Source organism: Chiloscyllium plagiosum, chromosome 6 (genome assembly GCF_004010195.1).
Source record: "Chiloscyllium plagiosum isolate BGI_BamShark_2017 chromosome 6, ASM401019v2, whole genome shotgun sequence".
In the NCBI taxonomy this organism is placed as follows: domain Eukaryota; kingdom Metazoa; phylum Chordata; class Chondrichthyes; order Orectolobiformes; family Hemiscylliidae; genus Chiloscyllium; species Chiloscyllium plagiosum.
This window is the reverse complement of record NC_057715.1, coordinates 107,783,893-107,804,315: the sequence shown is the minus strand read 5'-3', so window position 1 is coordinate 107,804,315 and position 20,423 is coordinate 107,783,893. Positions and strand designations below refer to the sequence as shown.

At 44.5% G+C, this 20,423-nt stretch overlaps 1 protein-coding gene across 12 annotated transcripts in view; it reads right to left on the bottom strand.

The window, feature by feature from the left end:
- Nucleotides 1-20,423, bottom strand: part of LOC122550924 (glycogenin-1-like) — a 109,317-nt gene that overhangs the window by 43,861 nt on the left and 45,033 nt on the right. For all 12 annotated transcript variants that reach the window (XR_006311975.1, XR_006311976.1, XM_043692389.1 and 9 more), the window contains exons 3-7: nucleotides 14,270-14,444; nucleotides 12,927-13,089; nucleotides 8,656-8,782; nucleotides 6,795-7,017; nucleotides 2,676-2,792 (exon numbers count right to left, since the gene is read on the bottom strand). Coding sequence is in view for 10 of the 12 variants with exons in the window: in XM_043692389.1 (XP_043548324.1) it covers nucleotides 2,676-2,792; nucleotides 6,795-7,017; nucleotides 8,656-8,782; nucleotides 12,927-13,089; nucleotides 14,270-14,444 (805 nt within the window). In the remaining 2 variants the exon portion in view is untranslated. The remainder of the gene's footprint in view (nucleotides 1-2,675; nucleotides 2,793-6,794; nucleotides 7,018-8,655; nucleotides 8,783-12,926; nucleotides 13,090-14,269; nucleotides 14,445-20,423) is intronic.

Sequence of the window (20,423 nt, the reverse complement as noted above, 5' to 3'; positions counted from 1 at the left end):
GCATTAAACTCCATTTGCCACCTCTCAGCCCAGCTCTGCAGCTTATCTATGTCTCTCTGTAACCTACAACATCCTTTGTCACTATCCACAACTCCACCGACCTTAGTGTCATCCGCAAATTTACTAACCCAGCCTTCTACGCCCTCATCCAGGTCGTTTATAAAAATGACGAACACCGACCCTTGCGGTACACTACTAGTAGCTGGACTCCAGGATGAACATTTCCCATCAACCACCACTCTGTCTTCTTTCAGCAAGCCAATTACTGATCCAAACTGCTGTATCTCCCACAAACCCATTCCTCCACATTTTGTACAATAGTCTACTGTGGGGAATCTTATCGAACGTCTTGCTGAAATCCATATACACCACATCAACCGGTTTACTCTCATCTACCTGTTTGGTCAACTTCTCAAAAGAACTCAATAAGGTTTGTGAGGCACGACCTACCCTTCACAAACCGTGCTGACTATCTCTAATCAAGTTATTCTTTTCTAGATTATTGTAAATCCTATCTCTTATAACCTTTTCCAACACTTTACCAACAAACTGAAGGCTCACTGGTCTGTAATTACCAGGATGGTCTCTACTCCCCTTCTTGAGCAGGGGAGCCACATTTGTTATCCTCCAGTCTTCTGGCACTATTCCTGTAGAACCTCCCATTTCCCCACATTACATTCCACCTGCCAAAATTTTGCCCATTGGCTTAACCTGTCTATATCCCTCTGTAGACTCTGTCTTCCTTACCACTTGCCTTTCCACCTCATTTTGTGTCACCCCCAAACTTGGTTATAATACTTTCCTCATCCAAGTTATTAATATATATTATAAATAATTGTGGCACCAACACTGATCCCTATGGCACTCTGTTTGTTAGACGTTACCATCTTGAAACTAACCCCATTATCCTAACTCTTTCTTTTATTAGCCAGCCAATCCTCTATCCATGCTAATGTACTATCTCCAATACCATGGGCTCTTTTTTCACAAGTGGCCTAATGTGGTGCCTTATCAAAAACATTCTAAAAATCTAAATATGTTACATCTGTTGGTTTCCTTTAGATGTGTTTAAGAACCAGTTAGTTGTCTCGAGATCAAAATTAAGTCTTTTGGTCAATCCCACCTTTTACCAGCTCATTTCTAAACTTGTGTATTCCAGAAAACACATACTGTTGAGTCCTAATAGTTGGATGCTTTAATCACAGTTGACAATTCTTTTTTCAGTGAACATTTCCTTCTTTCACTCATCAACTTTTGAAGATATTGCCCAGAGTACTTACTGCAACTCAGTATCACAGCAGCCAACAATGAGAATTTGCATTTATGTAGCACTTTACAGGTGCATTAATAACCCAAGTCTATATAATGAGCCACATAAAATAATATAATAGCAAACAACCAAAAGTTTGGAAAGAAGTATTTCTTAAAAGGTGGAACAGGGGTAGGGCTGGGGGAAAAAGAGAGATGAAGAAAGGGAACAAGGCAGAGTCAGAGAGAGAGAAAGAAAGACAGAAAGACAGATACAGTCAAAGAGAGAAAGAAAGAGAGAGTGTGTGTGTATATGTGTCAGAGAGAGACAGAAGCAGACAGACAGAGAGATAGAGGAGGCAAAAAGAGAGAAAGATATAGTGACAGAGAGAAAAATGGAAAAGATTGGGAAAAGAATTCCACAGCTTATAACCAAGACATCTGAAGATGTTGTCACCAATATTGAAGCAAAGTACTCAAGAGGGAAGGATTGAGGGCGTATTGCTAAAGAATGTTATAGGAATAGGGAGGAGTGAGACCATGATGCCAGCATTCTTGAGCAGCTCACTGGGTGGCCAGTCTTTGTAGCTCAGCCAAAACCAACTGATAAAAATCACACTACACCAGGTTATAGTCCAATAGGTTTATTTGGAAGCACTAGCTTTCAGAGCGCTGCTCCTTAATCAAGTGGTTATGGTTCTGTCTCACAACCACCTGATGAGGAAGCAGCGCTCCGAAAACTAGTACTTCCAATTAAACCTGTTGGACTTTAACCTGGCGTTGTGTGATTTTTAGCTTTGTCCATCCTGGTCCAACACCGGCACCTCCAAGTTATGACAACAAAATGCGTTAGCATATTGGTAACAATCACGTTAGCTTGGGTTGATTCACCTCATCTCCTAATATGGCACAGGAATCTGTTGAGGCAATCAATCACTGGGTTCTGCCTACATAGCACCAACACCACTGCAAGATCTCCCTGGATAAACTCACTCCGGTTCATTCCCAAAGATTATGGCCTGTAAAGTTTTGAACTAACGCAAACAAGAAGTTACTTAAGTTTTCCATCCCCATGGCAACGAAGAGAATGTTCAGATTCGACAAGGTCAGGTCTGACTTGCACAGCATCTACACAGAGAAAGAAAACCAAAAAAAAAACCTCACAGTGCTTCCCTCCCTGAACTCTTTCCCCTTTGGTAAAAACAATGACTGCAGATGCTGGAAACCAGATTCTGGATCAGTGGTGCTGGAAGAGCACGGCAATTCAGGCAGCATCCGACGAGCAGCACCGAAGGCCTGCCAACAAACCACACCACACCAGCACCACTCCCAGTCGATTTTCCTGCAGGATCGAAGTGTATTCCACTGGCAGTGGACAAGCCTCACAGTCTGCTGTGAAATGAGACACTAGGAGCCAGAATGCTTACCTCAGCGCTTTGCAAATGGTCCTGCGTCTCCAGAATTTTGGAAGCCTTGATGGGTTTCTCATGTGCAACAGCTTCTTCCTGACGTCTCATGCTAACTTGGAGATCTCCTGCTTGAGGCTGCTCAAGAAACAACCATTAAACATCAGTTAACATTTCCGTTTTCAAAGAGGGAAAAGAAAGGAGGAGGCGGAGACATTGGCTACACCCTCCCTCCTTCCCCTGGAGAGACTGCAAGGCAACAGCAGACCTCCGCTGACACAAAATAACATGAGCTCAAGTTGAAGCTGCCTCACAGTGCTAGCAACCTGGGTTCAATTCCAACCTCAGGCAACTGTCTGTGTGGAGTTTGCACATTCTCCCCGTGAGTGTGTGTGGGTTTCCTCCGGGTGCTCCGGTTTCCTCCCATAGTCCAAAGATGTGCAGGTTAGGTGAATTGACCATGCTAAATTGCACATAGTGTTCAGGATGTGTCAGTTAGGTGCATTAGTCTGGGGAAATGTAGGGTAATGGGTCTGGGTGCTTTGGAGGGGTGGTGTGGAAATGTTGGGCCAAAGGGCCTGTTTCCACACTGTAGGTATTCCAATTTTAATTTTAAAAAAAGTTTCCTGCCCAGAGTACAGGTGAAGCAATGCTGTGGAGAACACATATTTGAATCCCACCATGGTAGTTTGTGAAATGTGAATTCAATACATAAAAAACTTGCCAATGGTGATTGTTGTACAAACCCAACTGGTTCACTAACGTCCTTTTCAGAGAATGAAATCTGCCATCGTCACCTGGTCTGGCCAACACATGATTCCAGACTCTCAGTAACGTGGTTGACTCTTAACTGCCCTCTGGAATGGCCCCAGCAAGCCACTCAAAGGGCAGTTAGGGATGAGCAAAAATTTTTTTTTTATAAACAGAATATGGGTGTCACTGACTGGGCCAGCATGTATTGCCCACCCTTAATTACCCAGAGGGCAGTGAAGAGTCAACTACATTGCTGTGGGTCTGGAGTCACGTGTAGGCCAGACCAGGGTAAGGATGGCAAAGTTCCTTCTCCAAAAAACACAGAAGGGTTTTTAAACAACAGTTGATTCCTGCTTCTATTAAAACAAAATCAAGTTTACTTGTTGAATTTAGATAGGGATTTGAACCCAGACCGAAAGAGAACAAGCCAAGGACTGTGGATTATTAGTTCAATGATAATACCATGATGGGATCATCTCCATAAAGCCAAAGGACGCACAAGTAGGTCATTCAGCCCTTCAAGTCAGCTACAGCATTTCACAACCTTGTGGCTGGTCTGACAATCCTCAGCCCTACTTTGCTGCCTTTACCACCCCCCCCCCCATAACCCTCAATTCCTTTACTGATTAAAAATCTATCCTGGTCTTGAATATACTTAATGATAGCGCTGACATTATCTGTGGTTTTACCTCTGTGGTAAAGAATTTTATAGATTCACTACCCTCTGAAGAGAAATTCCTTCCCCAACTTTGTCTTAAGTGGGTGACCCCTTATTCTGAGATTGTTCTCTCTGATCCTCGACTCTCCCCAAGGGGAAACAAATATTCTGTTGAGGCCCCTAAGAATCTTGTATATTTCTATAAGGTCCCCTCGTATTCTTCTTCATTCCAATGAGTACAGGACCAGTCTCAAGTGGGTCGTGGTGACTGCAGCTAGTTAACCCATCAATTCTGCACAGGCAGATCCCACACTCCCTCCGCCACACCTTGGGCATCGACATTAGAATGCCATTTCACAGCAGGCGGGTGACTTTTTTTTTCCCCCGAGCAAGGATGCTCTTGCTCTCAAGGGAGTACAGCGAAAATTTACCAGGCGGATGGCAGGACCAACGTAGGAGGAGAGATGGACTCGGTCAGGATTGTTTTTGGTGGAGTTCAGACAAATGTATGGGGCGAGTGGGGGAGTCTCAAAAGAGACTTATAAAATTCCAACAGGACTAGACAGGGCGGATGTGGAGCGGATGTTCCCGATGGTGGGTGTGTCCAGAACCTGGAGGGGGGTCACAGTCTGAGGTATCAGGGTGGACCATTGAGGATGGAGATGAGGAGACAATTCTTCATCCAAAGAGTGGTGAGCCTGTGGAATTCATTACCCGTCGACGCCAAAACACTGGACGTGTTCAAGGGGTGGCCAGATGTGGCACACGGGGCGAATAGGACCAAAGGTTATGGGGAGGAAGCAGGGTTAGGCTATTGAGTTGGACCATCCATCATAACCGTGAAGAATGGCAGAGCAGGCTCGAGTGGCCTCCTCCTGCTCCTACATCTCTATGTTTTAGACACCCCCACCCCCCCCACAACTCCCCCCGACCGACAAACGGTCAACGTTACCTTAGTGATGGCTTGCGACATGTGGAGGGCTAAGACAGAGACGGAAAGCACACAGACGGACCCACTATCCAATCACCCACCAGCTCCTCCGGGTCACGGTGCCCTCACTGCCTGCCGGCCGCTCTTTGGCACAGGAGGAGTGCTGCCGGTCCTCCGGGTGATCACCTGACACCCTGCCCCATTGTATCCATCCCTGGGCATTAGCTTACATTCAAACACACACACACACACACCCTAACCCGAGTGGAGGAACTTAGATTTGTAGAAGTGTGATCAGATAAAAATGTGTCTTTTTTATAATGACAAGCAGATTAATTTTTAAATTGGTGGCCCGATTAAATATTTTGGTCTTCCAGTTCTCACTGCAGAAATAAATGCCAGCGCTCTGTGCTTTTCATAGCATTTTAAAATTGCATCATCACTTTTATTGAAATGTTACCATCAGTGGGAAGGACAATATAAAGTCCTATCCTTTAAGGATGAATAAAGTCAGAAACTCCTAGCTTGGTTCTGTGCAGGGTGTGTGTGTTTTCTTTTGATTTTGCACCTCTCCAAGTGCAGTCCCATGCAAATGCAGAAGGTATGCAATGTTTCTCAGAGTGGTCGGAAGTGCATGGACTTTGTAATTCAGTTGAGGCAGCTTCTGTTCAGTCTACAGCCAAAGATGGTCTCGGTACACCTCCTGGACATTGTGTGTCCACCACCTGGTACCCTCACCTTCTGACTGGCTGGTATAAATTAGATATGTGAACAAAGGAACAGGAGCTGAAGGGATATTGAAACAGGATGGTAAGTACAATTAGAAAGACATGCTCATGTGAAGGATACATACCAGCACAGAAAGAATGGGGTTTAATGGCCCTTTTCCATGTTGTAGATTCTGCATACTTCCAGACGAGTACAAAATGCAAACAAAAACATCTAAAGTTGGCTCATAACATTTGAAAAAGCTATCAAAGCAAGTTAATATTTAGATCCATTGACAGTTCGGATTAATTGCATGCTCTTCAGTGGTATTAGCAAGTTGAGTGTTCATACCCCACTGAAGACAGTGAGCACATTATCTAATCTAACACAGTATCGAGGGAGTGCAGAACTGTCCCACAGATTGTCATTTGGATGCTGCTGATGTGATGATGGAACATATCAGGTTTTGTTTGGAAAATTGTGCATGTGAATCCATTTTAAACCACCATGGAAGACTCTGGAATACTTTAATTAAATATTATACAACAATCCCCAAACACTGGGAGCGGAGAAGATTAGGGGCAGGTGGGATTGAATCTGAGGTGTTCAGAATCATAAGGGAGGGGTTTCGATCGAGTCAGTGAGGGAGGAACAGTGGGTGCCCCACAGAGGACATGGGATTGAGGGGAACGAGATAAAAGAACCAGAGGAGGAGAAGAATTGAGGGAAATGGGATAAAGAACCAGAGAAAGAGATTGATTGAGGGGAATGGGATAACACCATTGCAACATTTAAAAGGCCTCTGGTCGGGTAGATGAATAGGAAGGATTTAGTGGGATATGGGCCAAATGCTGGCAAAAGGGACGATATCAGTTTAGGTAGTCAACATAAACAAGTTGGACCGAAGGGTCTGGTTCCGTGCTATAAAACTCTTATGAGTCTATTAGAAGATGTTCAAATTGCTTACACAAGATGGACTAGTGCCACTGTGCCCATCAAAACATTTGGAAGCACAAAATCTTGGAGGAGATTGTAAATTGGATTTATCCTTGGACAGGAAATGCAGAGTCTCTCACACTTTTCAGCTTACCATCTGGTATTCGATCGTCTTTTTGTCTGCAACTTCATGTTCTACCAGCAACGGCAAAATGCAGGTGGTGTAGATGTCCCACCACAAATTCAGAAAGTCTATAAACTGCGAGTCTGAGGGAGCCAGGTTCTCCTGGATAACACACTTGGTCTGAGCGTCGTACTTGAGATGCCAAGGCTTGGTTGGGCCCAGGAAATGAAACACTTTCACGCTGGAACCAAAGCTGCAGGAGGAGAAGGAGATTATACAGGAAACAGGGATGGCAGGAATGAATGTAAACAATTTACATAACACATGAGAAAGAGGTCACCTCTAAGTACCAGTACATCAGAAGAATGCAGCCATCTGATGACCCAAAGAGATGACTGTGTTCACTGTATAAATTTGGAATGGCTGATAATAAAATGCCAACATTTAAGCATTGATCAGAAGGCAATTCTTCATATGGAGCATAAAGCAGGAAGGTGATGAGAGAAAGCAGAGAAGGATTCTTCACAAGATTTTTTTGTTGTTTATGCAGAAGGATGTGTGCCTAATAACTAATTATTATTGGTTACAACAGGAATAGCAACAAAGTTCATTTATAAAGCATCCTGAAAAATACTTAAAGGTCCAAAGGACAGATATAGGAACAGAAATAAAGATGCACAGTATTGCTGTTCAAGTGTCTACTTTAGTGGCTCGATTGGCAGGTAAAGATTAAGTCATTAAAGTCCAATCAGACCATAGGGCTGCTCCCCATTACAGAGAGATGTGACTGGTGGTGATTTAACCTGAAGGTCAACACACCTCAGGTGAGGGGAGAGGTTGACAAGGAGAATCCTTCAGACGGCAGTCAGTATTGGAATTTTGGCGTCACTCTGTGTCACCACCCAGCCACCCAGCTCCCTCAATGAGGAAAACAGACCTAAGGACTATGTAAAGTAAGGGGGAGAAAAGGTGGCGAGATAGAAAAAAAAATTAAAAGGAGGAATTTCAAAGCTTCCGCCGAGGCAGTTAAAGATTGTGTTGGAGATGCACAGAGATCTTGAAGGAGGTATTGGAGATTGGGGCGGGGGGAGGGGGGGGGGAAAGTGGTGGTGAATGGTGGTGGAGGAAGGGCAATGTCCTGAAGAATTTCAAAATAAGGATGCAAAACGCAATAAGCACCACTTAACAGATAAGGAGCCAGAGCTGAAAATGTGTTGCTGGAAAAGTGCAGCAGGTCAGGCAGCATCCAAGGAACAGGAGAATCGACGTTTCGGGCATAAGCCCTTCTTCAGCCCTTCATTCCTGCGCTTTTCCAGCAACACATTTTCAGCTCTGATCTCCAGCATCTGCAGTCCTCACTTTCTCCTCGAAGATAAGGAGCCAGTACAGGTCACGAGAGTGATGGGTGAACAGGAGTAAACACAAGTTAGGATACAGACTATAGACTTTTGGATTACTCGAAACGTTAATTCTCTCTTCCTCTCGCTCTTTTTACCAATGTGACTCAATCTACTGAGATCTGAACCTAACTGAATTAAGATTAGGAACAGTACTCTGCAGATCTGTTTGCTGTCTGCAAAATAAATTATTCATATCTGGCCTCAGATCACTCATACTGGCAGGGCAGGCCACACAGGAGCATTGTGGAGTTCTCAAGAAGGGTCACTGGACTCGAAACATTAACTCTGTTTTCTCTCTCCATGACTGCTGCCAGATCTGCTGAGTTTCTCCAGCAATTTGTTTTCTTTTTGGCAAAGTTGTATAATTGCTTCATTGCCAACTTAAGTGACCATATAGCTAGACATTGACACCGAATTGTTTTGCTACACATTATTATGCTTTAAATATATGCTATTTTGCTTAAAATAATGATAGATAAGAGGATGCTTACTGCATGAAGGCTGGGAGGTAGCTGTATATGGCAATGGCACTGAGGTTGTAGATGAACGGTAGATGTTTGTGGATATCTGTTGTAGACCAGTCACTGAAGAAACTATTCAACAAGCCTTGATCTCCTCCTGGTATACAGGACAAAAGGAAAACCTGTCACGGTAAGGCAATGGGAAAAGCAGCTCTACAATCTCAACTAATAGTATATCGAATGATATTGGACCAGATGAGCAAATATTTTCTCCTCCTGGTTAATATATTCCAAGTCAGAAAATTGGAATCATTAAAAGATAATCATTAAAAAGTGCCCTTACCTTCCATCCCATCAACCTCAGTGTTCAGTCAACTCACCTCTGCCATTTCTGCCAAAGTTTGCATGATGGCATTTTGATTTCACAGGTTGGTGCAACATTGAGGGCTGGAGGGCCTGGACTGTGCCACCAAATGCGTTTTCTCCTCCCTTCTCTCAACACTCCAAAAGGGATTGTTCTCTCTGCAATACTTTGATCTAATGCCAGTCACCTGCATTAACCTCTCCCTGCCTACAGCACCTTTCCATGCAAGCACAAGAAATGCAGGACTTGTAATTTTACCTCCTCCCTTCTCACTGCACAAAAAACACCCCTTCCAGGCATAGCAGTGAATGACTTGTACTGGCAATTTAATACAGTGCTCTCCACTCAAGGTATGACCTTCACTATTTGGGCAAATAGTACCAGTTGACTACTTTGCAAATACCCCCCTGTTCAGGGTGGCATGGTGGCTCAGTGGTTAGCACTGCTGCCTCACAGCGCCAGGAACCTGGGTTCTATTCCACCCTCAGGCAACTGTGTGGAGTTTGCACATTCTCCCTGCATCTGCATGGGTTCCCTCTAGCTGCTCCAGTTTCCTTCCAGAGTCCAAAGGGGTGCAGGTTAGGATTAGCCATGCTAAATTGACCATAGTGTCCAGGTATGTGCAAGCTAGGTGGATTAGCCATGGAAAAGCAGGGTTACAGGGATAGGGTGGGGGGTGTTTCTGGAGAGTTGGTGTGGACCTAAAAGGCCGAAAGGTCTACTTCCATACTATAGGGATTCTATGTTCAGTCCACATGCATGACCCAGAGTTTCTATTCACCTGTCACTCTATACCTCTGTTGCTGTGGTCACTGTCCTTGGCCTCCTAAAGTGTTCCAATAAAAGATCAATGGCAGTCTGGGGATCAAGCCCTCATCTTCTAACTGAGCCTTTCTTTGCAAAGTTTCCAACAATCTCTAGAACCATTCCACTGCCCCCATTTTGTCCCTTCCTCTTTGTTGGCTTGGCTTTTAATGCATTTCTTTGCTGGACAGCAGCTGTCTATCATTCCACCATCTCCATTGACTTGTCCCAATACCTCATCCTATGACCTTGCACCTGAAACCCCTTTATCCTTCAATCCCTCCTGCCTTGCACTTTATCGCACACACGCCATTTTGTTGATCCTCCTCGTTGATTAGCTTAAAATCTACTGACTTCTCCATTGGAGAACTTGATACCAACTCTGTTTGTCTCCCTCTTCAGATGTTACCAGACTCTATTTTTGCTTTCTTTCCAAAATGACACTATACGGCAAACCTAAACCCATTGCTCAAAGTCAACAGTTCGCCATTAAATTGGCTCCCACCCTCAGACCAGACTGATAAACAGAAGACCCAGAAGAGTAACCAACGGGTGGAATGTCCCCATCCCTGGAACAGTGTGCGCAATGAGGAATAATTTGGGAGAATATGCCAAGAACTGAAACAACACAGATTCTGAACATTCAGCAAAATGCCTGTTGTACCCCCTCAGGTTTCAATGGTCACATCAGCATCTTGCTGGTATGTAGTAATGACTTTGTTTCCGTGCATTTGCTAATCTCATCTCATTTCTAAGCGGTTATGATTGTCCCAGGCAATGGTGAGAAACTAAATGGTGCCATTTCTTGACTTGCACATCAAAGTTAGAGCAAATAGCCAGTGACTAGAGCTCAGTGGTTTCATCTCCAGGCCACCACGTCCACCTTTGATCACCAACATCTCCTGGCACACTCCATGGGCAGCAACCACCTCCAGCCTTCGTCCAACAATCAGCCAAATACCAGCCTCACCACATTCTCATGGCCAATCCCCACTAACTTGGAATGTACTTCAGCTCTTCACTTCTGCTCCCTGGAGCTCACCAGTAACCTACATTGCAATGCTCCTGCCAGGTTGCTCTGCACACAAAGAGGCACCCACCTCATCTCGTGTGTCTCATGGTTTGTTCCTTGTTTTTTTAGAACTCACTCACTTTGTCTGAAATTGAATGCTCTCAGCTCTAGTGATTGGAACATGGTCAGGCAAGTGGACCTCAGAATTTGAGTTCCTACATTGGGGTTGTTAACTTGGTCCAGTCAAGGAGCCCTGGCTTACAGATATAAACAGGAGTGTCAGAGGTTCTGTTCACTCTCAGCACCAGCTCTGAGGATGCTGGACCAGTGTCAAGTACTAGTCACCTGTAAATAAAGGACAACTTGGTGATGGGATACTGGCCTCTGTGGAGTTATTCCAATGGCATCTTTGCCTTCTTTGCATTTTTGCAACGTCTCTTCACGAGGGCTTCACAGACTCACAGCATCCCTGGGTTGACTCGCTTCTTAGCGCCTTCTTTACAGCCGTAACTTTGTATTCTTGGCTCTGTTCTATCGCCCTATGATCTTTGTAGGGTATAAGGAGGAGGTACTGGTGTTGGACTGGGATTGATAAAGTTAAAAAATAATCACACAACACCAGGTTATAGTCCAACAGTGCTCCGAAAGCTGGTACTTCCAAATAAACCTGTTGGACTATAACCTGGTGTTGTGTGATTTTTTTTTTTAAAACTTTGTAGGGTATGGTCTGCCCGTACTAGAGGCAAAACAAAACTTTTCACTATCCCTAGGCACATGTGACAGTTATAAATCAAATCAAATCCTAGAAATGTACAATAGTCAAGTGATAATAACATTAGGCCATTACTTCCCCATACATTATTGATGTAAGTTATTAATAGAAAAGAGATACATACAGATTGTTTCCAAGTATTTTGAGACTATGAAATATATATTTGGACTATAGCATTTTTGGAAGCATAGCAGACAAATGCATATAGCAAGAAACAACAACAAGGCTGTTTTTTTGTAATATTGACTGAAAGATAAATATTGGCCAGGACACAAAGGCTAACTCCCTGCTCTTTTTCAGCAGTATGGATATTTTTACATCTACTGAAGAGCATGATGCAGTACCTCCCCAGTTTAACTCTGGGCTACTCTTGGCACTCCAGATAGACCTGGGAGCTGCAGCCTATTGCTGGCGCCGTCCTGATGGCTGAGGAAGACGTAAGGTACAGCACTGGTGAAACAATTAGGGACCCTCACCCCCAACGGTTAACCTCCAGCGGCAGTCCAAAACGACCTGAACTCTGAGGGCCTGCAGCTGTGTCCAACTCTACCCTCATTCCCCATAAACAGAGCACTTGATTTCTGTGCTCACACCCTAAGCTGGGGTATGAAAGCTTATCTACTGACTCAGTGAGCAATGCTATGAAGTGGGTCACAGTTAAAATAAGATCTGAAGCAGAGGTAGGCAATTCAGCCCCTCGAGCCTGTCCCACCATTCAATGGCTGGTCTCATCTCAGCCTCAAGTCCACATTCCTCTCAGCTCCCCATAATTCTTCACACCCGCACTAATTAAAACGTGATGATTCGAACAAGGAGCGGGGTAGTCCTTTTTACTATTAATGTGTGGGATGTGGCATTGCCAGCTGTGGGGGAGAGAATTCCAGGATTTTGACCCAGCAACAGTGAAGGAACGGAAATATATTTCTAAGTCAGGATGGTGAGTGGCTTAGAGGGGAACTTGAAGGTGGTGGTGCTGCCTTTGTCCATCTGGATGGAAGTGGACATGGAGTTTGCTTAGGAATTAGCAGGCGAGTATAATTGGCAAATCTGTACAGGGCATTGAATTTCATACAGATCCTCTCAGAGAAGGATGCAATGCCCCATTAGCAGAGGAACAAAAAAAATGGTAATGGTGAGGTATATATTTTCATGTTTTAGTGAACTAAAAAGGTTACTGCCCAATTCACTGCCATTACAATAATGAGCACGTTAGCATCACTGGGATTGCTCACGTACAATGTGGCCCAGTACCTCGCTCTACACCAGCCAGACTGGAGCCTTCACTTTACATCCTTTCCCTTTGGCCAGTGGCAAGTTGCCTGGATGAGCAAGACAGTGATCAGACCTACCGTCAAAGCTACCTTTCTCAGTGGCAAACTTGAGTAACTGATTGTAGGTTTCGAGGGAAGGCCTGTATACAAACACTCCAGTATTGAAGCAGTCTGGCCAGCCAGGATCTGGGGCAGCAGAGAGCTCCTCCCTTTCAAAGAGGTCATCGATGTTACTACACACCTATAAAATGACACAAAAAACACACAGAGAAAAGGCAGGCACAATGCTTTGAGGTAGACATTCCTGTTTAGATACTTAAAAAAATGACTAATTTGAAACTGTATAATGCAATAACTGTAGTGGTTTAAACCTCGCACTGTAACCTCTCCAGTCCAGAATGCTTGGGAGCATTTCATTTCTAGATTTTGTGGTTTGCTGGATTTTACAATGATATCAGAATGCAGAACTGCAACGGTTTGAAACAAACATTAAAGATGTAAGTATTTCTCTGAAGTTTAAAATGGTGGTAAAATATTCAAGCAAAACTTGTTTTACTTGTTCAAATATTGCAAATTCCATGTTTCTGTTCCCAGAGTTTATACTAAAATGTCATTTGGCACTCAAAGATAACCAGGCATTTAGAGTCCATGATCATTAGGCTTCTGAATTGGAAGAGTTACTGTGTATGTGAAGTGGATTAAAAATAATTCATCCCCTTGGGGCAGAGCAAGGAAGGGCATTCTAAGTTGGACAACATACAACACTCCAGGCAAACCAGAGTCCCTGCACCCATCCCCTCAACAACCGAAGGACATCACAAATATTGGGCCCAGTGGGAGATCTCCAACGCAAACTCTGCAGTCTGCCTGGAGAATTTGGAAAATCAATCAGGGACGCTTCAAGAGTGAACCTCAGGAGTCTGTGGCTGTATTCCAAATCTCATGCCTCATTAGCCTGCAGAAACAGGACAATTCCCAGAGTCACTGAAAGAGAGTCTCGCCTCAGCTGCACTGCTCCTAAGGGAATGGTGAACAGGAGGGAACACAAGAGGATTTATAGCTCACTCAGTGATCCACACAGTTTACTACCACCTGACCACTCACTCTGTTTGTTGCAGTTTTTCTCCTTTCACAACAATGTTCACATCCCACATTTGTTTACCTCAACTCCAGCTTCTCAATACTAGCACCAACTTCAGGGCGAAGTACATTTCACATAAATCCTAAATTTCTTAGAGTCAGAGATTTTGTAGCAGGGGAAAGACCCTTCGGCCTATTGTGTCCACAGCAGTCATCAAGCATTTATCAATCGATTCTTATCCCATTTTCCAGCCCATAGTATTAGAAGCTGTGGCTTTTTCTGCTGTCCCAGCCCACCCAAAAACTTATCTCATCCTCCGTATTTGGAAAATCAAACTCACCAAAGTATCTGCATCCATGAACACACACTTGGAATACTGAGTGAGGCACCAGCAGTGTATTTTGGTAAATGTTATGCCAAGTTCCGGTCTTGTCAACAGGGCCAAGTGGGCAGAGTCACCGCTGTCCAGCACATTAACTTCTATGATCTCATCAAATAGACGCTCAAGGACACGCCTGGATTTTGTACAAAGAGGAAACAAAGCAAAGCAGGTCAGTGACCGGAGACATGGCAAAGCATGGACAGAAGTAAATATCGACTTTGGAGTCAGGTTGACCAAAGTGTGTAGTTGGCGGGAGGGGAAAAACATGAAATGTTCAAAGCAGATTGTTTGTGTCCAAGGCTATACAGTGGTTTCGTCACTGTTTTGCGTACCCACTACTTTTTGCATGCTGCTCTCCACGGGATATACTCCCACTCTGTGCTGCAGCATGTTTATCCATTGCTGCAGATACCAGACATTTCAGGATGGGAACCATTACGCAGAAGTGATCCAGTACCCTAGGGAGGACGGACAATTGGAAGCAGTTCTGGAGGGAAGTCAACACTTCATATGGGAGCTGGACATAGTATAATGTTACTCATCTCCTGCTAACTGGTCACCACTGGGTCAGCGGGTCTAAACCATCAATTTTCAGATCTGTTACATGGCTTGTTCCTTTACTCAGGATAACATAAATCTTATTCTTCACCTTCAGGTTCATTTGAATCAATTGTCACAATGCTTTTACAAGATCTACCTCCCAAAGCTGGTGTGTTAGTGGATATTTTGTACAGTTTCAATCCATGACAGGCAATACAATTTTTTAAAATTCATTTGCAGGATGTGGGTGTCGCTGGCTGGGTCAGCATTTATTGCCCGTCCCTAGTTGCCCTTGAGAAGGTGGTAGTGAGCTGCCTTCTTGAACAGCTGGAGTCCACAATGCCAGGATAGTGAGTAACAAAATAATAACATGCACAAAATTAAAAAAAAATACAGCCAGTGTGTAAGTCAATGTATTTTTTTTTACATTATCTGATGCTTAAAGTAGAGATGGATGGATTTCTGGTTACCAATGGCACAAGGGGCTATGGAGATGAAGTGGACAAGAGGTCGAAATGTATGAAATGGTGGACCTGGCCGAACAGCACATTCACATAGCATTTCTGAAGATTCAACCATTTGAGTTTTCCTGACCCATTCCGATAAGTGCTTGCTCCCTGTTCTGATGGTGCATTTAGTTTTGTGTGTGTTCTTTAAGCAGGTTCTTTTCACACCCTTCACACCCAGTTTTCTACTAACACTGAACACCCTCACTCCAGCGCAGTGAGTTGCCATGTTGGCACGTGTTACAACTTTAAGTTTGAAAGCAGTTTCATGCTTTGCTTTTCTTGCTGCCGCACCCATTTCTGCTCATCTCTTCCCTGTACCACGAACAGTCTGTTTTGTTTGAGCTTGAACCCCTGCACATTATCTTTAAAACAGCTGGAATCATTTAATTCCCGTGCGCTGAATTAATGTCTAAGGAAACAATAAGACGCGTTTCATGGGGTGTGAAATTGAGGATGACCCACAATGCAAATACACCATTTCCCAGTTCAAAATGGAGACTGGCTTCTGTGCCAAGTATATGCAGAAGCAGAGTAGTGCTAAGAAACAGGGTTGTCCTGTATGCTGCAATTCACTGCACACATTTCGCCAATGGTCCAGGTGGGATGCTGTGCACTCGACGGGCCAAATGGCCTCCATCCACAGAGTAGGGATTCTATCATTTTATGATGGTATTCCTTCCTGGACTTATCATTGAGCCAGCAGGGAAAATGTTGGGTCACTAGATTACAGCTTGTGCTCGATTACTGTTCTGCTCCTGCTGATGGTGCCTCCTGTAATCCCTGTTTTAACTTCCAGCAGCTATTTAATGTCTGTCTCATTTAGTTCAGGGTGCCCTCATATACAGTTGGGGGATTTGTTCCTGCAAAATCACAATTTTAAGTGAAAAGACTTGAAGCGGAGCATTGACTTGCATTGGAATCAATGTTAAAACTGGAGTTAGGACCCACTGAGCCTTGCTGGGCAGAAAAGGAGAATTGAAACCTTAAACCCGTAAGGGGGGGGGGGGGGGGGGGGAGAAGAAAGTAGCATAGAGTACAATAGGTGAGTGGGGGAGGGGATGAAGGTGGTAGGTTAATGGGGAGGGTAGAGTGGATAGGTGGAAAGGAAGATAGGACAAGTCATGGGGACAGTGCTGAGCTGGAAGTTTGGAGCTGGGGTGAGGTGGAGGAAGGGGAAATGACGAAACTGGTGAAGTCCACATTGACGCCCTGGAGTTGAAGAGTTGCCTAATCCCTACATTATTGACACCCTGGGGTTGAAGAGTTGCCTAATCCCTAAATTATTTTCAAAGATAAAAACGTTTAACTATGGAGATTGCAATGAGATCAGCTTCATAGAGGTTTTGAGGATCACTCACCCTGAAACCTTAACTCTGATTTCTCTTCACAAATGGTGCCTTTTCCGCTGAGCTTTTCCAGAAACATCTGTTTTTGGACCTCATAGAATAAATGTCAGCAGTCCACATATACGCACATGGGCAGAGATTCAAACATTTGTCAGTATAAGTGAAGTAAACTACATTGCTGTTCCTTCAGTGCGGCTGGGTCAATATCCTGGAATTCGCTCCCTAACAGCACAGTTTTCACATAAAATGGAAGGCAGTAATTCAAGGGAGTGGCTCACCACCACCTTCTGAAGGGCAATTGAGAGTGGCCAACAAATGCTGGCCGAACCAATTATGCTCACATCACAGAATCCCTATACAGAGGAACCTTGATTATCCGAACATCAATTATCTGAATTTCAGATTATCTGAAGAAAATCTCAAGGTCCTGATAGAAATTTTACATCAAAGAGGTGTCTCCAACACTGATTGTGTCTTTTGTTTACAGTGATTAAAAATGAACTCGGCTCACTGAAAGCCTGCCGAGAACAGTCCTGGACATCCAGGCACTGTCGCCAAATGACTGACCTCCCGCCCTCTCCCCACACTTTCCCTGGAGTTCTCCACAGGGTGTACCCTAAATCCGCCCCCCCCCCAACTTCCTTAGATAATTGCTCCAACTTTGCACTGTACAGGGCAAAGGTGGAACTTGTCAAAAGAGTGTGTGTGTGTGTGTGTACTATTATGACCCCCCTCAAAGGCGGCAGCAATCTTGCTGTTGGTGTCCAGTCTGGCTGAGAGCAGACAGTGGGCAAGGGCAGAGACTGACTGGAAACGGGGGCGGGGCAGGGTTGGACAGGCTTGGAGGGGAGCAGGACTCAAACACTGTTTGCTGCTACCCAGTCTCCTGAATGGGGAGCAGACTTCGCAAGTGCTCGGGTCTCAATACCATTGAACTGGTTGAGTTTGGGGGGAGGCTTCAGCAATGCTGCAGGTCCCTTACACACAAGCGTGTGTCTGCTCAGAAACAAACCCTGAGACAGAGAGAGGGAGCAAGGCAGGCAGAGCGAGGAAAAAGGAAACTTCAGAGTCTGAGAGGAGAGGCGTTGAAGACATCAATTGTGTTAGGGGATTCTGTAGTCAGAGATACAGACAGACGTTTCTGTGGCCAGCAGAGAAAAAGCAGAATGGTGTGTTGTTTTCCTGGTGCCAGGATCAAGGATGTCTCAGAGAGGGTGCAGAATGTTCTCACGGGGGAGAGGGGCCAGCAGGAGGTCATTGTCCACATTGGAACCAACGACATAGGAAGAGAAAAGGTTGAGATTCTGAAGGGAGATTACAGAGAGTTAGGCAGAAATTTATAAAGGAGGTCCTCAAGGGTAGTAATATCTGGATTACACCCAGTGCTATGAGCTAGTGAGGGCAGGAGTAAGAGGATAGAGCAGATGAATGCATGGCTGAGGAGCTGGTGTATGGGAGAAGGATTCACATTTTTGGATCATTGGAATCTCTTTTGGGGTAGAAGTGACCTGTACAAGAAGGACGGATTGCACCTAAATTGGAAGGGGACTCATATACTGGCAGGGAAATTTGCTAGAACTGCTTGGGAAGATTTAAACTAGTAAGGTCGGGGGGGTGGGACCCAGGGAGAAAGTGGGGAAAAAGATCGATCCGAGATGGGTACAGCTGAGAACAGAAGTGAGTCAAACAGTCAGGGCAGGCAGAGACAAGGTAGGACTAATAAATTAAACTGCATTTATTTGAATGCAAGGGGCCTAACAGGGAAGGCAGATGAACTCAGGGTATGGTTAGGAACATGGGACTGGGATATCATAGCAATTACGGAAACATGGCTCAGGGATGGGCAGGACTGGCAGCTCAATGTTCCAGGATACAAGTGCTACAGGAAGGATAGAAAGGGAGGCAGGAGAGGAGGGGGAGTGGCATTTTTGATAAGGGGTAGCATTACAGCTGTGCTGAGGGAGGATATTCCCGGAATCCAGAGAAGTTATTTGGGTGGAACTGAGAAATAAGAAAGGGATAATCACCTTATTGGGATTGTATTATAGACCCGCCAATAGTCATAGGGAAATTGAGAAACAAACTTGTAAGGAGATCTCAGCTATCTGTAAGAATAATAGGGTAGTTATGGTAGGGGATTTTAACTTTCCAAACATCGACTGGGACTGCCAAAGTGTTAAAGGTTTAGATGGAGAGGAATTTCTCAATGTGTGTACAAGACAATTTTCTGATTCAGTATGTGGATGTACCTACTAGAGAAGGTGCAAAACTTGACCTACTCTTGGGAAATAAGGCAGGGCAGGTGACTGAGATGTCAGTCGGGGAGCACTTTGGGGCCAGCGACCATAATTCCAGTCATTTTAAAATATAAATGGAAAAGGATAGACCAGATCTAAAGTTGAAGTTCTAAGTTGGAGAAAGGCCAATTTTGACGGTATTAGGCAAAAACCTTTGAGAGCTGATTGGAGGCAGATGTTCGCAGGTAAAGGGATGGCTGGAAAATGGGAAGCCTTCAGGAATGAGATAACAAGAATCCAGAGAAAGTATATTCCTGTCAGGGTGAAAGGGAAGGCTGGTAGGTATAGGGAATGCTGAATGACTAAAGAAATTGAGGGTTTGGTTAAGAAAAAGAAGGAAGCATATGTCAGGTATAGACAGGATAGATCGAGTGAATCCTTAGAGTATAAAGAAAGTAGGAGTATACTTAACAGGGAAATCAGGAGGACGTGAGATAGCTTTGGCAAATAGAATTAAGAAAAATCCAAAGGGTTTTACAAATATATTAAGGACAAATGGGTAACTAGGGAGAGAATAGGGCCCAAGGCTGTATCTCCTGCTCCTCGGATGCTGCCTGGCCTGCTGTGTTTTTCCAGCATCACATTTTTCAACTCTGGTCTCCAGCATCTGCAGTCGTCACTTCCTCCTAGAGAATAGGGCCCCTCAAAGATCAGCAAGGCGGCCTTTGTGTGGAGGCACAGAAAATGGGGGAGATACTAAATAAATGTTTTGCGACAGTATTTACTGTGGAAAAGGATATGGAAGATATAGACTGTAAGGAAATAGATGGTAACATCTTGCAAAATGTCCAGGTTACAGAGGAGGAAGTGCTGGATGTCTTGAAACGGTTAAAAGTGGATAAATCCCCAGGACCTGATCAGGTGTACCCGAGAACTCTGTGGGAAGCTAGAGAAGCTGAGATATTTGTATCATCGATAGTTACAGGTGAGGTTCCGGAAGACTGGAGGTTGGCAAACGGAGTGCCAGTATTTAAGAAGGGCGGTAAAAACAAGCCAGGGAACTATAGACCGGTGAGCCTGACCTTGGTGGTGGGCAAGTTGTTGGAGGGAATCCTGAGGGATAGGATGTACGTGCATTTGGAAAGGCAAGGACTGATTTGGGATAGTCAACATGGCTTTGTGCGTGAGAAATCATGTCTCACAAACTTGATTGAGTTTTTTGAAGAAGTAACAAAGAAGATTGATGAGGGCAGAGCGGTAGATGTGATCTAATTGGACTTCAGTAAGGAGTTCAACAAGGTTCCCCATGGGACACTGATTAGCAAGGTTAGATCTTATGGAATACAGGGAGAACTAGCCATTTCGATACAGAACTGGCTCAAAGGTAGAAGACAGAGGGTGGTGGTGGAGGGTTGTTTTTCAGACTGGAGGCCTGTGACCAGTGGAGTGCCACAAGGATCAGTGCTGGGCCCTCTACTTT